The 12,134-nt window shown below is 38.5% G+C and overlaps 1 protein-coding gene and 1 long non-coding RNA gene across 2 annotated transcripts in view; one reads left to right on the top strand and one right to left on the bottom strand.

Moving 5' to 3' along the window:
* The window catches only part of LOC114645928 (protein kinase C-binding protein NELL1-like), a 1,522,815-nt gene that overhangs the window by 270,969 nt on the left and 1,239,712 nt on the right, over nt 1–12,134 (top strand). Inside the window, exon 4 of the mRNA XM_028793848.2 lies at nt 3,582–3,752. Coding sequence (XP_028649681.1) covers nt 3,582–3,752 — 171 coding nt within the window. The remainder of the gene's footprint in view (nt 1–3,581; nt 3,753–12,134) is intronic.
* LOC127526750 (uncharacterized) overlaps nt 1–12,134 on the bottom strand; it is a 485,290-nt gene that overhangs the window by 226,590 nt on the left and 246,566 nt on the right. The window lies entirely within an intron of this gene.

Below are 12,134 nucleotides of genomic sequence, written 5' to 3'. Positions count from 1 at the left end.
AGTTTTGGAATGGCCAAGTCAAAGTCCTGACCTTAATCCAATCGAAATGGTGTGGAAGTACCTGAAGCGAGCAGTTAATGTGAGGAAACCCACCAACATCCCAGAGTTGAAGCTGTTCTGTACGGAGGAATGGGCTAAAATTCCTCCAAGCCGGTGTGCAGGACTGATCAACAGTTTCCGGAAACGTTTAGTTGCAGTTATTGCTGCAAAGGGGGGTCACACCAGATACTGAAAGCAAAGGTTCAAATACTTTTGCCACTTGCAAGTATGTAATATTCGATCATTTTCCTTAATAAATAAATGACCAAGTATAATATTTTTGTCTCATTTGTCTAACTGGTTTCTCTTTATCTACTTTTAGGACTTGAGTGAAAATCTGATGATGTTTTAGGTCATATTTATGTAGAAATATAGAAAATTCTAAAGGGTTCACAAACTTTCAAGCACAAATGTATCTTAGAATCAGCAAAGATGGACATCGGTACAATTCAGACTCGAGCAAATCAAGTTATTTTTTTGCTCTCATTATACCTTTCAATGAACTTGAATGTATAGAAGATACATGTAAGATTTACAGACTGGAAATTAAAATATTAGATAAAAGTTACATCAGTAAATGTCAAAACCTTAAAGTATGAGAATTCTCATATATGAGAATTGAGCATCTGACTGGAACTCATATTTTTTGTCCAACCTGAAAGTATACAGAAGTGATAAAGAAAGTCTAATAGTATGCTGGTTTATATAGCTTACTGTGTAGAGTTCAACTAAAGAGAGGTTAAACTTCAACGGTCCATTTTTTACCATCCGCCAACTCATCCAACTCCTTGGGGAGAATACCGAGGTGTTCCCAGAGCAGATTGTAGGTGTAATCGAGCTCTGCCCCTCTGCCTCACGCCAGAAACACCTCCTCAGAGAGGCGTCAAGGAGGCATCTTAGTCAATTGGCTTCTTTCAATACGGAGGAGCAGTGGCTCTACTTTGAGCTCATCCCAAATGTCTGTGCTCCTCACCCTGTCTCTAAGACTGAGCCCACACACCCTGCAAAGGAAGCTCATTTCTGCCACTTGTATCCGCAATCTAGTTCTTTTGGTCACTAGTTTTGGTTTTACTGCATCACGTAGGAACTCTGAGAAATAGACGTTTATATGTTTATTGACAATAACGTATTTAGTCACATTTATGTTTCGCATAAGCTATTAAATTCAACAGAATTAAAAGTGTTTTGCTCCTGATTTTCTTTTGTATTCAATGTCTGGTGAATCACGTTGCAGTGTCCAACAGTAGTCAGCAAGCATTGACGATTCCAGTTGCCCTGGTATCATTTCTCCATCTTAGCAATGTCCTGGCGAAACCTTTCACCGTGTTCGTCACTGACAGCACCGAGATTTGCGGGGAAGAAGTTCAGGTGTGAGTGGAGGAAATGAATCTTGAGTGACATGCTGCACTTCATTGTCTTGTATGCTTTGAGAAGTTGTCTACCAGCTGAATGTAGTTTGGGGCTCTGTAATTGCCCAGACAATTGTCAACAACATCTTTGAAGGCTTTCCAGGGAATTTTTTCTGTGACCGCTTGTCACTCATAACGTATCTGATCTGGGGGCCAACAAAAATGCCCTCTTTGATCTTAGCGTCAGTTATTCTTGGGAACATCTGTCTTAAATAATGAAAATCTTCGCCTTCCTTGTTCAGTGCTTTCACAAAATTCTTCATGAGTCTCAGTTTTATGTGAAGAGGAGGCAAAAATATCTTTGCCAGGTCGAGAAGCGATTCATGTGCCACATTTTTCTGTCCTGGAACTAACTTTTTATGGTGTGGCCAGTTCTGTCGAGAATAGTGCGACTCTTTGGCACGGCCGTCCCATTCACAAATGAAACAACAATACTTTGTATAGCCGAGCTGCAGTCCCAGTAACAGAGCTTAAACGACTTTAAGATCTCCACAGATATTCCAGTTGTACCCGCTATACTGGACATGCTTCAGCAACAGTTCTATATTCTCATACATTTCTTTCATGTGTGCTGCATAACCAACAGGTAGTGAAGGATAAACTTTGCCATTGTGTAGTAGAACAGCTTTCAGGCTTAACATTGGCGAATCATTGAAGAGACGCCACTCTTCCGGGTTGTGATCACAACCCAAGGCCGAGAACAATCCTTCAATTTCACAACAAAAACAGAGACTGTCAACTTGTGCAAAAAATTTGGTTATATCATGATGTCGGCCTCGAAACACAGAAATTTTCATACCTGGTGACAGCAAACACCATTCCTGCAGTCTCGAACCCAGCAGCTCGCCTTTTGCTTTTGACAGACCCAAATCTCTGACGAAATCGTTCAATTCGGACTGTGTTATCAGATGTGGATTGCCTGATGAACATGGTTCAAAATCCGGGTCAATGTCACTGTCAGTACCCTGCATTGCAGTTTCTTCATCTGGTTCATCTAAGGTCCAATCCTCTGGTGGTTTCGGAATTGGAAGACTGTCGTCATGTGGCACGGGTCTCATTGCTGAAGGCAGATAAGGATATTCAATTTACTTCTTGTTTTTGGCAGAGAAACCAGACACATTAGTCAAACAGAAGTAACTCGCCATATCACCGGAACAGCAAATGTATCGCTGCTGTTACGACATTGACGAGACATATCGCGCGACACCAAAAGGTCTATACCGTAGCTTCAAGCTTACTTACTGTTATATTGCTCAGATACTATACTTTACTATACTGATACTGTACATACACACTGACTATCTATATTAACCAAATGAGCAGGATCAGTGTATGCAAGCCACCTTTATAGCATGCTGAGACAGCGTCAAGCTCGGTCAGATCTGCTCAGGCATGCCCAGGATGTCAACTTCCACAGAACAGCATCCAACCTGGCCTGATTCCATGCCTGGACATGCCCAGGCTGCACAACCCGTTGTTGATAAGTCACTTACAGGAGCGAAAATGTGTAAGAAAAAATCATGACAAAACTGAAGATTTCTCTGAAACAGTACGTGATGTGTAAATCTATAAGAAACACCCAACAGTGTTCAAGAAGCAAAAACATTGTTGTGCAATGTATTCTTTTATACATTTGAAAACCCCATGTGCTTTCTGCAAAAGGCACTAAGTCAGATAAGGTTTGATTAATCGCATTGATTATCACAGTACTTTAATACTTGAAGCTGTTGATTTATGATTTGAAAGGAGCAGATGTACCATACATCCACTAACTTCATTTAGACATTTGTAGATAAATCCTCTCTGATACTTTGTGATTGCATTATGAGACATGGACTATACATAACCAAGGCCACACTGCTCATGTAAAGACTTCATGACACTAAATCTAGTTATGACTTTCAACTTTTGTAAGCACTAATGAACATTTTGACAACTGTGGCTTGTATGTGCCAATTCAATGCCACTGAACATGCTGTGCAAAATGCAGATGTCAAATTCTGATTTTATTCTTTTGTTTTATGTGAATAATGTTCATTAGAAAAGTTGAAGGGAGAAATGTCAGAAAAATATGCCATTGATGTTTTAATGACTGACCAGTAATTGTTTTTTTTTCTTTTCTTTTTTCTTCAGTTTTTTTGAACTGGAAAGCAGTGGATTACAGGATGAAATTAGGTATCATTACAGTTTTAATGGAAAACCCAGAAGTGAAAGTTTCCCTTATCGTCTGGCTGATGGACAATGGCACAAAATTGCTCTTTCAATCAGTGCCTCACACTTGCTTCTTCATGTGGACTGCAATAGGTAAGTCGTTAATAGCTCAAAATTTGGTTTCAATTTATTTTCATTACAAAATTTAAGAAATGCTGGTTGCTGGTATTTTTGTTTTGCAAGTCATAAGGCTTAAACAAGGAGAAAATATTAGTTGGGTTAGATTGCAAGAAGCCCCCATGTTTAACTATAAAAAGTAACAGGATGGAACTTTTTAAATTGTTAAGTATTCTGAGAATATGTAAAATTTAGTTGATCGGAGAATTATTTGACATTCATTATAAAGAAAAGGTTTAAAAAGAACTCCATCTTCTATATGCATACTGATAGCTGCTGTTACCACTTTAATAATTCTGGAATATCAAGTTCTGCATCTGTAGCGAAGTGATTTTTGTAAGAAAGAGTTATTAAACAAGGTCTAGAAAGAAAATTTAAAATTTCTAAAATAATGTTTTCTACCACAGGGAGAAATTTCAGTGTATTGCAAGCATTTAAATTTATTTGACATCTATTCATCAAGTTATTATTCAGGACTCCTCTTTCAATAGCAGTTGCAGGTGGCAGTCACTTAGTGACTGTTTTACATACTGTAATATGGCTTAAAGTAAAAACAAAATTTGGAAATCAAGATAGTGCCACTAATAGAAGGTGCACAAGCCAGTAGGTTGATTGAAACTGATTGCATAACACAAATGGGTGCCATTACATGCATTCATCCTTCATTCTATTGCTTCTTTATTAAAGCGTATAGTGTCCAGTACTCAGTTGGCCTGGAAGATTGATCTTGGGTGTCCACTTAATCTGTCAGCTCCATCACTTGTGTAATAGTTTTTCAGTAGCGATCCAGATAAACTTAATGGTCTAGTTTGGAGACTTTACCTCAGGATACAGTTATTGCCAGTAATCAGCTATATTGCTTATAGCACATTTCATGTATTTTTGATATTATTTAATTATTTTTATGCTTGTTTATATTTTTAACATCTGTGGGCTGCATGGTGGTGATGATTCAGCTATTGATACCTGCAGGCATGTACATGCATATGGATGACAAGTGAATTCTTCATTTGATACCAGTGTCCATATCAAGAGCCGTATATATAAAGAAAATGTGATTCCTAACTTAATGTGCTGACAATCTGCATAAATTACCAGACAGTTTTTGTACTCAGTATATTAAATTCATGTTTGTTTTTTCTTTTACTTTGATTCATCGATAAATCATTTGATTCATCTACTGTAACTGAGAGTTTAGGAAAATCTAGCTCTACTTCTGCTGATTGAATGATGAATTTTGTGAATTAAAATGGTAGCAGGATATCATTTGAGTAATGGAACACAGATCCAAGACAATACTTGGACCTGATAAGACTTAACAGAAAATATTTTCTTTTATTTGTTATTTAATTTTAAATCCCTTTTTTCATATTATAACTACTAGAGGCCATGTGTGCACTCAGAGAAGATTTAATACAATCACAAATGTTTATAATGGGTACCTGCACACCTCCTAGATTATCTGTCATATAAGGAATTCTTTTGGTATTACATATTTTGATAGAAGATATTCTATACATAGAGAGAGCAACTTTTTGGACTTGGAAAGTCTGAATTGATTTACAAAACTTGCTAAAATGAATTTACTCTGCAATTTGTTATATTACTATTATTTGCTGTTTACTCTGCTGCTCTGCAATTTGTTAACACTTGCCTCCCTACATAACTGACTGCTCAATTAGTGACCACATCACATTGGCGACAATGCGATTTAAAGCTATCTGGCGGTTTGCAGTAAATCATGTGTGTGTATGTATTAGCATTTCTGGAGAAGACTTGGAAAATAAAAAGTATATTTGAACTTATTAGTGGGTACCAAATAAAGACAAAATGGGGAACAGAAATCTTCTATAATTTATCACAGACAGTGGTGTCTTTGGTGGATTGTGAGTGGGGACTACGCTGAAAAGCCTGAGCCAAGAGTGGACTTGTGTTTAGAGCAGAAGCTGGAAACAAACATTTGGTGAAAGGAACTAAAGGAGGTCAACCTGACTTGGGCAGAGTAGCAAACAGGATGCCATGAATCAACAGATGACTGCATCAGTAGGGCTGAAAGCAGCATAGAGCAGTACACATTGTCTTTTGGCTTTTCTGAGATGGTGTATGGAAACCCTCCATAAGCAAAAGTGTTGTTGCACTAAGCTAAAAAAAATATAAGTACCGGGGACTAAAAGACTGGAAAAATAATCAATTTTTAAATGAGCTCCCAGTTCCTTCTTATTCACACTAATGGGAATATTGTATTAATTACCGCCCCTTAAAGCTCCAGTGTCTTTACAATTGTTTTGCCAGAGTTTTGGTTGTTCCGTGTGATTATCTGGGATATGTATTGACATTTTGATTCTGTTTTGAGAGCTCTGTAGTGACAAACTGTCAGAAGGATTTGAAAATACAACGACTGAGAGTAAAGGACTTTATAACGAGCAATGCCCTTTCCAGTTTATTGTGCCCTCACTGCAGGTGTATTATCGAGAATATGCCCAATTGACATATCCTTGGAGTCTTGGCATGCTATTCAGTTACTGTAGGATTGGAAACAAAAAACCTGAGTTCTTTGCAACTATTTGGAAAACTTATAATTTTAAGAAAGGCCAGATTAAGATTCCTACGGATACCAGGGTGTCGAAGCTCAAAAGAACCCCATCCCCCAGATACAGGCATAGTAGAAGAAAAACCTCAAACTTTCTATTGAAGTAACTTCACCTTTCTTTTTTGTTCATTAGTGCATACAATGAATGTAACCAACTGATGAGTGCAACATCATATCTGTCGTAAATTGACTTCTGATAGCACAGTTAACGCACATCAATTAAACATTTTTAAAAGGCCTAAGCCACTCCGTAGCAAAAAAGTAATATATAACTGAATGGTCTGGTCTGCGCTTGCATATTTGCACTAAATAAAATAAAAGATCATATAGGGAATCCATCATTCTAGTTTGGAAATGTTTGGGTCATCTTGCCTCCTTTAATGGCCATGTTGTCCTCCATATTGTTGCTCACGTCTATGTCAGTGTTATCGGACTCTGCAGAATCAAACAGCACTTTGCTGCATAAGCTGCTAGAAGCGATGATGTCAAATGTCTTCCAACTTTCTATAGGGTCAGTCCCAATTGTCTCTACTTCAGTATTTATGGTTTGTTCAAATCATCGGTCTGGTTTATTTTTTTGAAAGAGCTGCCAATGTCAGGAATAGTTTTCAGCAAAACAGCATCTTTTGCTTCACTGTCTGTTTAATTTTTTTTTTCTGCACCACTAGACTTTCCTTTTGAAATTTGACTTTTATTCTTTTGTGACACATCAAATAATACAATCTCATAAAAGTGACCTATTAGACACATCTGATCATGTCCCAACTACATCAACCAACCAAGACTTGTATTCTTCTTTTAAAAACTTTGTTATTCAGGGCAGATTGGATAAATTTATAATCTTGAGGATCGAAGGTAGGAAAGCCTAAACTTTGACCTTTCCTGTTATTGGGCATTTTTTCGTGTATATATGCTAAGGCCTCTTCTCAAGCAAGGCACCAGGGCACACCAGATCTGGCCATGAATCTAAGTCTTGAAAAATCTGTTGTATTCAGTATTTTGTATTCTAGGTAAAATGTTTCTGGGATAGGAAGTGTTAACTTCCAAACTGCTTGACAACCCCTGTAAAGACATGCGATTGTAATAGATCCTGCTCTGCATTTTTATTATAAGAGGTCATAAAGCCAGATGGGTTGTACACTTCATGAAATAACGTAATAAATTGAGCTTGTTTATTCAGTGTTTATTTTGGAGTGAAACAGAACCGGCCAGCAGGCAATTGTTATGCTTTTCCTTATTGTGCATGTTTTGAACATAATAAAATTATTCAAATAATTTTTAATGCAAATTGGTTTGTCCTTATTCCTGTTCATCACTCTCTTCTAATTTTTTATACATCTCAGCTATAAATCATTTCAGTTCACATTTGCCAATAAAATACCTAAAGTGAAAGTCGTTTCCATTTGCTATGAAAGTTTTGTGCATTGAATGTGATAGATGTTTGAAAATATAGCAGCAGAGTTTCCTGGACAAACAATATGGTGGTAGTAATATTTTACCTCTGTGTGTGTATTGTAACAGGTGAGAGTACACTCCTCATGGAGATATTATAAACCCTTAGGTCAAATATATCAGAATTATTGCATTTATTAAAAATTAAACACAACAGAAGAATAACTGCATTAGAACACAAAATACAGAGTACAAAGAATTAAAATAAAATTCTTTGGCCAGTCTGGTCCTGCTTACAGTGGTCTTCAGTCCCTGTGAATCTTGCGTGGCTGCATGTCTGCTTGTGCATTTCAAAATTAATGTCAACCACTGTTTCTCACCTAATGTCTTCCTCTGTCTCTGTGTTTCACAACCATAATAGTTTTGTCCCGTTTTTGAGCCTAAATCATCCCCGAACTCTGGCCCACTCTGAGGCCCATTTTGACATGCTCTTTGCAGCACTTTCAGGACAGCTTTGGAATTACTTCCAAGATTTGGGACAGATCAGAACCTCCCTTTAGCAGCTCCTGATGTCTCTGCACACTCTAGCCTTTAGAAGCCTTTAAAATAGTCAGGTATATTTGCTAGGTCATCAGCATTCCATTTGCTAAGGGAGTACAGTGGTCTTTACCTTCCAAGTCATCGATTATTTGACACTTCTTAGCCTGTTGCCAGTCTTTGCTATAATCAATTAGGGTTAGGGTTAGGGTTAGGGCTCCTGCTAGTAAACATTATGCACCCCTAGCATTATCACCTATCCTCTATTGTCATGCAATGTCTTTACAGCCACCATCGTCTCTCCTAACTTGGTAACCTTAGCTTATCTAGACTGCCCATCCTGGCATGGAACTCCACTCATCTTGGGGCTTTCCTCTGCCCTGTGTAATCCTGAGATTGCCCTTACCCCTTATGCCCCTTCTTTAGCTGGGTCTCTTTTCAAAGAGTGTGCAATACAAATATAATAAATTTGCATGCCTTGTCTCAGTGCTTCTCCCATTCTCAGAAACATTTCCTGTGCTCCTCTTTTGTTGTCGTGTTTACAGCATCTCCTGTTTTTTAGTTGGATTTTGTCCACAGCAGCATATCTTCTTCATTTCAGTCTTAGTTTAATTATGGGAACAAAAAGAAGTCACAGGGAGCTAGATCTGACAAATACGGTGGTGAAAAGCAACAACCACATTGTTTCTGGTCAAAAACACTTTGACTGACAATGCATGGTATGTAGGTACATTGTCATGGTACAAAATCAAGTTTTGCATCCAACATTTCTGTGGATACTTTACTGTAGTAGCCTCAGCAGTTCCATAATGCAGCTGATTAACAGTTTGTCCATGGGAAATAAACTCTTTATGAACCAGTCCGTAAGTGTCGAAAAATGTGATCATCATTGTGTCTTGAAAATCTGCCATGATGACATGGAGAAAAATAATGCTGAAGTCATCTGAATGACTGTGAAGTAAATGCCAGAAATACACACTCAGTCAGCTCAGTACAGTGCCACTTGGCGGACTGAGTAAATATAGGCATGCAGTACGTAGTGGCATATTCAAGAAATACATAGTACTACCAATAATTTTATGTGTCCTCCCAGTGTATATACGTAAAGTATAGGATTACAGGATTATATATAGAATTATAACCTTAAGGATGTATTTAGTCTATTACCTTAAACTTTATACTCCTAAACATAAAAGCAGCTGCAAGAAGCACAATTTCTTGATGGCATGACCAGCAATTGGCTGACATAACTTCATTCCTTTACCTTGTATAAAATCCAATACTGAGGCTTCCAAAATGCATGTTATACTGCAATTCCCATAATGAGGTAAATGTATATTTATATTGGTGCTGTTTAGTGCTGCTTTCTGAAAGATTCATGGTCTGGGTGATGAGTCCCAATTGTTTTCAAGTTCTCCCCCAAATACACCACAGTACCTTATCTCCCACATTCCAAAGATGGGCATGTTATGGTGATTCACAATTCACAACTGGTCCTGCATGAGGGCTGTGCCATAATAATAATAATAATACATTTTATTTATATAGCGCCTTTCCCATGCTCAAGGCACTTACAGAATATAATAAAGAACGGCAGCGTATACAGTATATAGCATTGTACAAACCAGATAAATAAATAAAGAAGATTAAGACAGTGAATTCTGCAAAAAAAACAGACAACGTAATTGATGGCATAGCACACACACACAGGTTACATTAGCATCTTGACAGAGAAGTAAACTGAGAGAAGGGTAATAAAGTCAGGTAGAGCTAAAAGCCTTCCCGAACAGATGAGTTTTGAGTTGTTTTTTAAAACAATTCATGGAGTCAGCTGACCTGATTAATTTCGGTAGGTCATTCCAGAGTCTGGGCGCTATACAGCTGAAGGCCCTGTCACCCATGGAGTGTAGATTAGTGTGGAGTACAACAAGAATCAGAGGACCTTAGTGGGCGGGCAGGCAGGCACATCTGCTCCATCCAGGTTTTAAATTCACTAAGGCAGGTTGTGAGCTGAGAAAGCTCTGATGAAGTTCCACTTTTAACATTGAAGTAGATTTGAGTATCATCTGCATAAAAATGATAACTCAGTCCATAGCTACGGATAATATGGCTAAGGGGAAACATGTAAATACAGAAAAGCAGAGGACCGAGAACAGAGCCTTGAGGGACTCCTTGTGTGACCGGCGCTGAGCTGGATCTGCTGTTGCCAAGACTAACAAACTCTTGCCTATCAGTCAGATAGGACTTAAACCACTAGAGGGCAGTGCCAGAGATACCCAGCATGTTCTCCATTCTGGACAGTAGGATGTCATGTCTGACAGTGTCAAATGCTGCACTGAGGTCTAACAGAATTAATATGCTGGTTTGTCCAGAGTCTGCTGCCATAAGCAAATCATTGGTTACCCGTAGCAGAGCAGTTTCACAGCTGTGCTGCGCCTTGAAACCAGACTGAAAGGGTTCCATCAAATTATTAGAGGTTAGGTAATTGGTGAGTTGGGAAGCTACAACACGCTCAAGAACTTTTGACAGGAAAGGTAAGTGGGAAATAGGCCGGAAATTGTTAAGATTGTCAGCATCAAGGCCAGACTTTTTTAACATTGGGGTTACAGAAGCAATTTTAAAAGTGAGCGGCACAGAGCCAGTGTCAAGGGATGAGTTTATTATTGTTGTAACAGTCGGGATTATGGCATGAAGGCAGGATTTAAGTAGTGTGGTGGGGATGGGGTCCAGTACACAAGTAGTCGGCCTCACTTTACAAAGCAGGTTATTAACAAACACAGATGTGACTGGTGAGAACTTAGAGAAGGAGCTGGATGGAGTGGGAAAACAGGGAGAGATATAAACAGATGATGTATTTATGTTAGTTGAATTATTTAGATCGTTAATTTTGTTACGAAAAAAGTGGAGGAATTCCTCACTGACTTCAGTAGAAGAGGTAGTTGGGCAAGATGCGGGTTCAAGTAGTTTATTAACTACAGAGAACAAAACTCTTGGGTTATCATGGCCACTTTCTTTTATCATGCCATAATGGGTTTTCTTGGCAGAAGTTAGTGCTTCTCTGTAAGCTCTTTGGTGGTCAGAGAAAGCCTGGATGTGCACGGTGAGGCCAGTCTTACGAGACATTCTCTCAAGGCGTCGGCCAGCTGCTTTCATAGATCGCAATTCTGAGTTATACCAAGGAGCTGAGCGTTTAAAGGAAACCTCCTTATGTTTTAAAGGAGCTGTTTTATCTAATGCTGAATGAAGGGCTGTTATTGTGGTCAACAAGACTATCTAGTGTTGATGGAATAGGTGAAGACACTAAAAGATCAGAAATGGATCCAGAAAGGATAGAGGGACAGATATTTTTAAGGTTTCTGTAAGAAATTTGTCGTTTACAGGTAAGAGGAGGGAAAGGCACTGAAATAGCGAAAAATACTGCTTTATGGTCAGAGAGTCCCAAATCAGTGCTGTAAATGTTGGCAACAGATAGTCCAGAAGTGCAGATCAGATCCAATATATGACCGCCAGAGTGGGTTGGAAAATCAACATGTTGTGTCAAGTCAAAACAGTCCAGTAAGGACAGGAATTCATTTCTCAGTTTAGATGTGGGGGTGTCAATATGGATGTTGAAATCACTAAGAAGGATAATTCTCTGACAGTAAGAGCTTAGGTGGGTCAAAAGTTCAATCAGATCGGATAAGAAGGATGCATTGTATTTTGGGGGACGATAAAGAACAATGAGTGAGACAGGACCTGATTTCGTTATTAGTTTAAGAGCCAGACACTCAAAAGACAATGGACAGTCAATTGGGATTCATTTAATGTTTAAGTCTGCTCTGACAATTACTGCAAGCCCA

Source organism: Erpetoichthys calabaricus, chromosome 2 (genome assembly GCF_900747795.2).
Source record: "Erpetoichthys calabaricus chromosome 2, fErpCal1.3, whole genome shotgun sequence".
Lineage (NCBI taxonomy): Eukaryota > Metazoa > Chordata > Cladistia > Polypteriformes > Polypteridae > Erpetoichthys > Erpetoichthys calabaricus.
The sequence above is the reverse complement of the archived record's forward strand: the minus strand, read 5'-3'. Positions and strand labels throughout refer to the sequence as shown.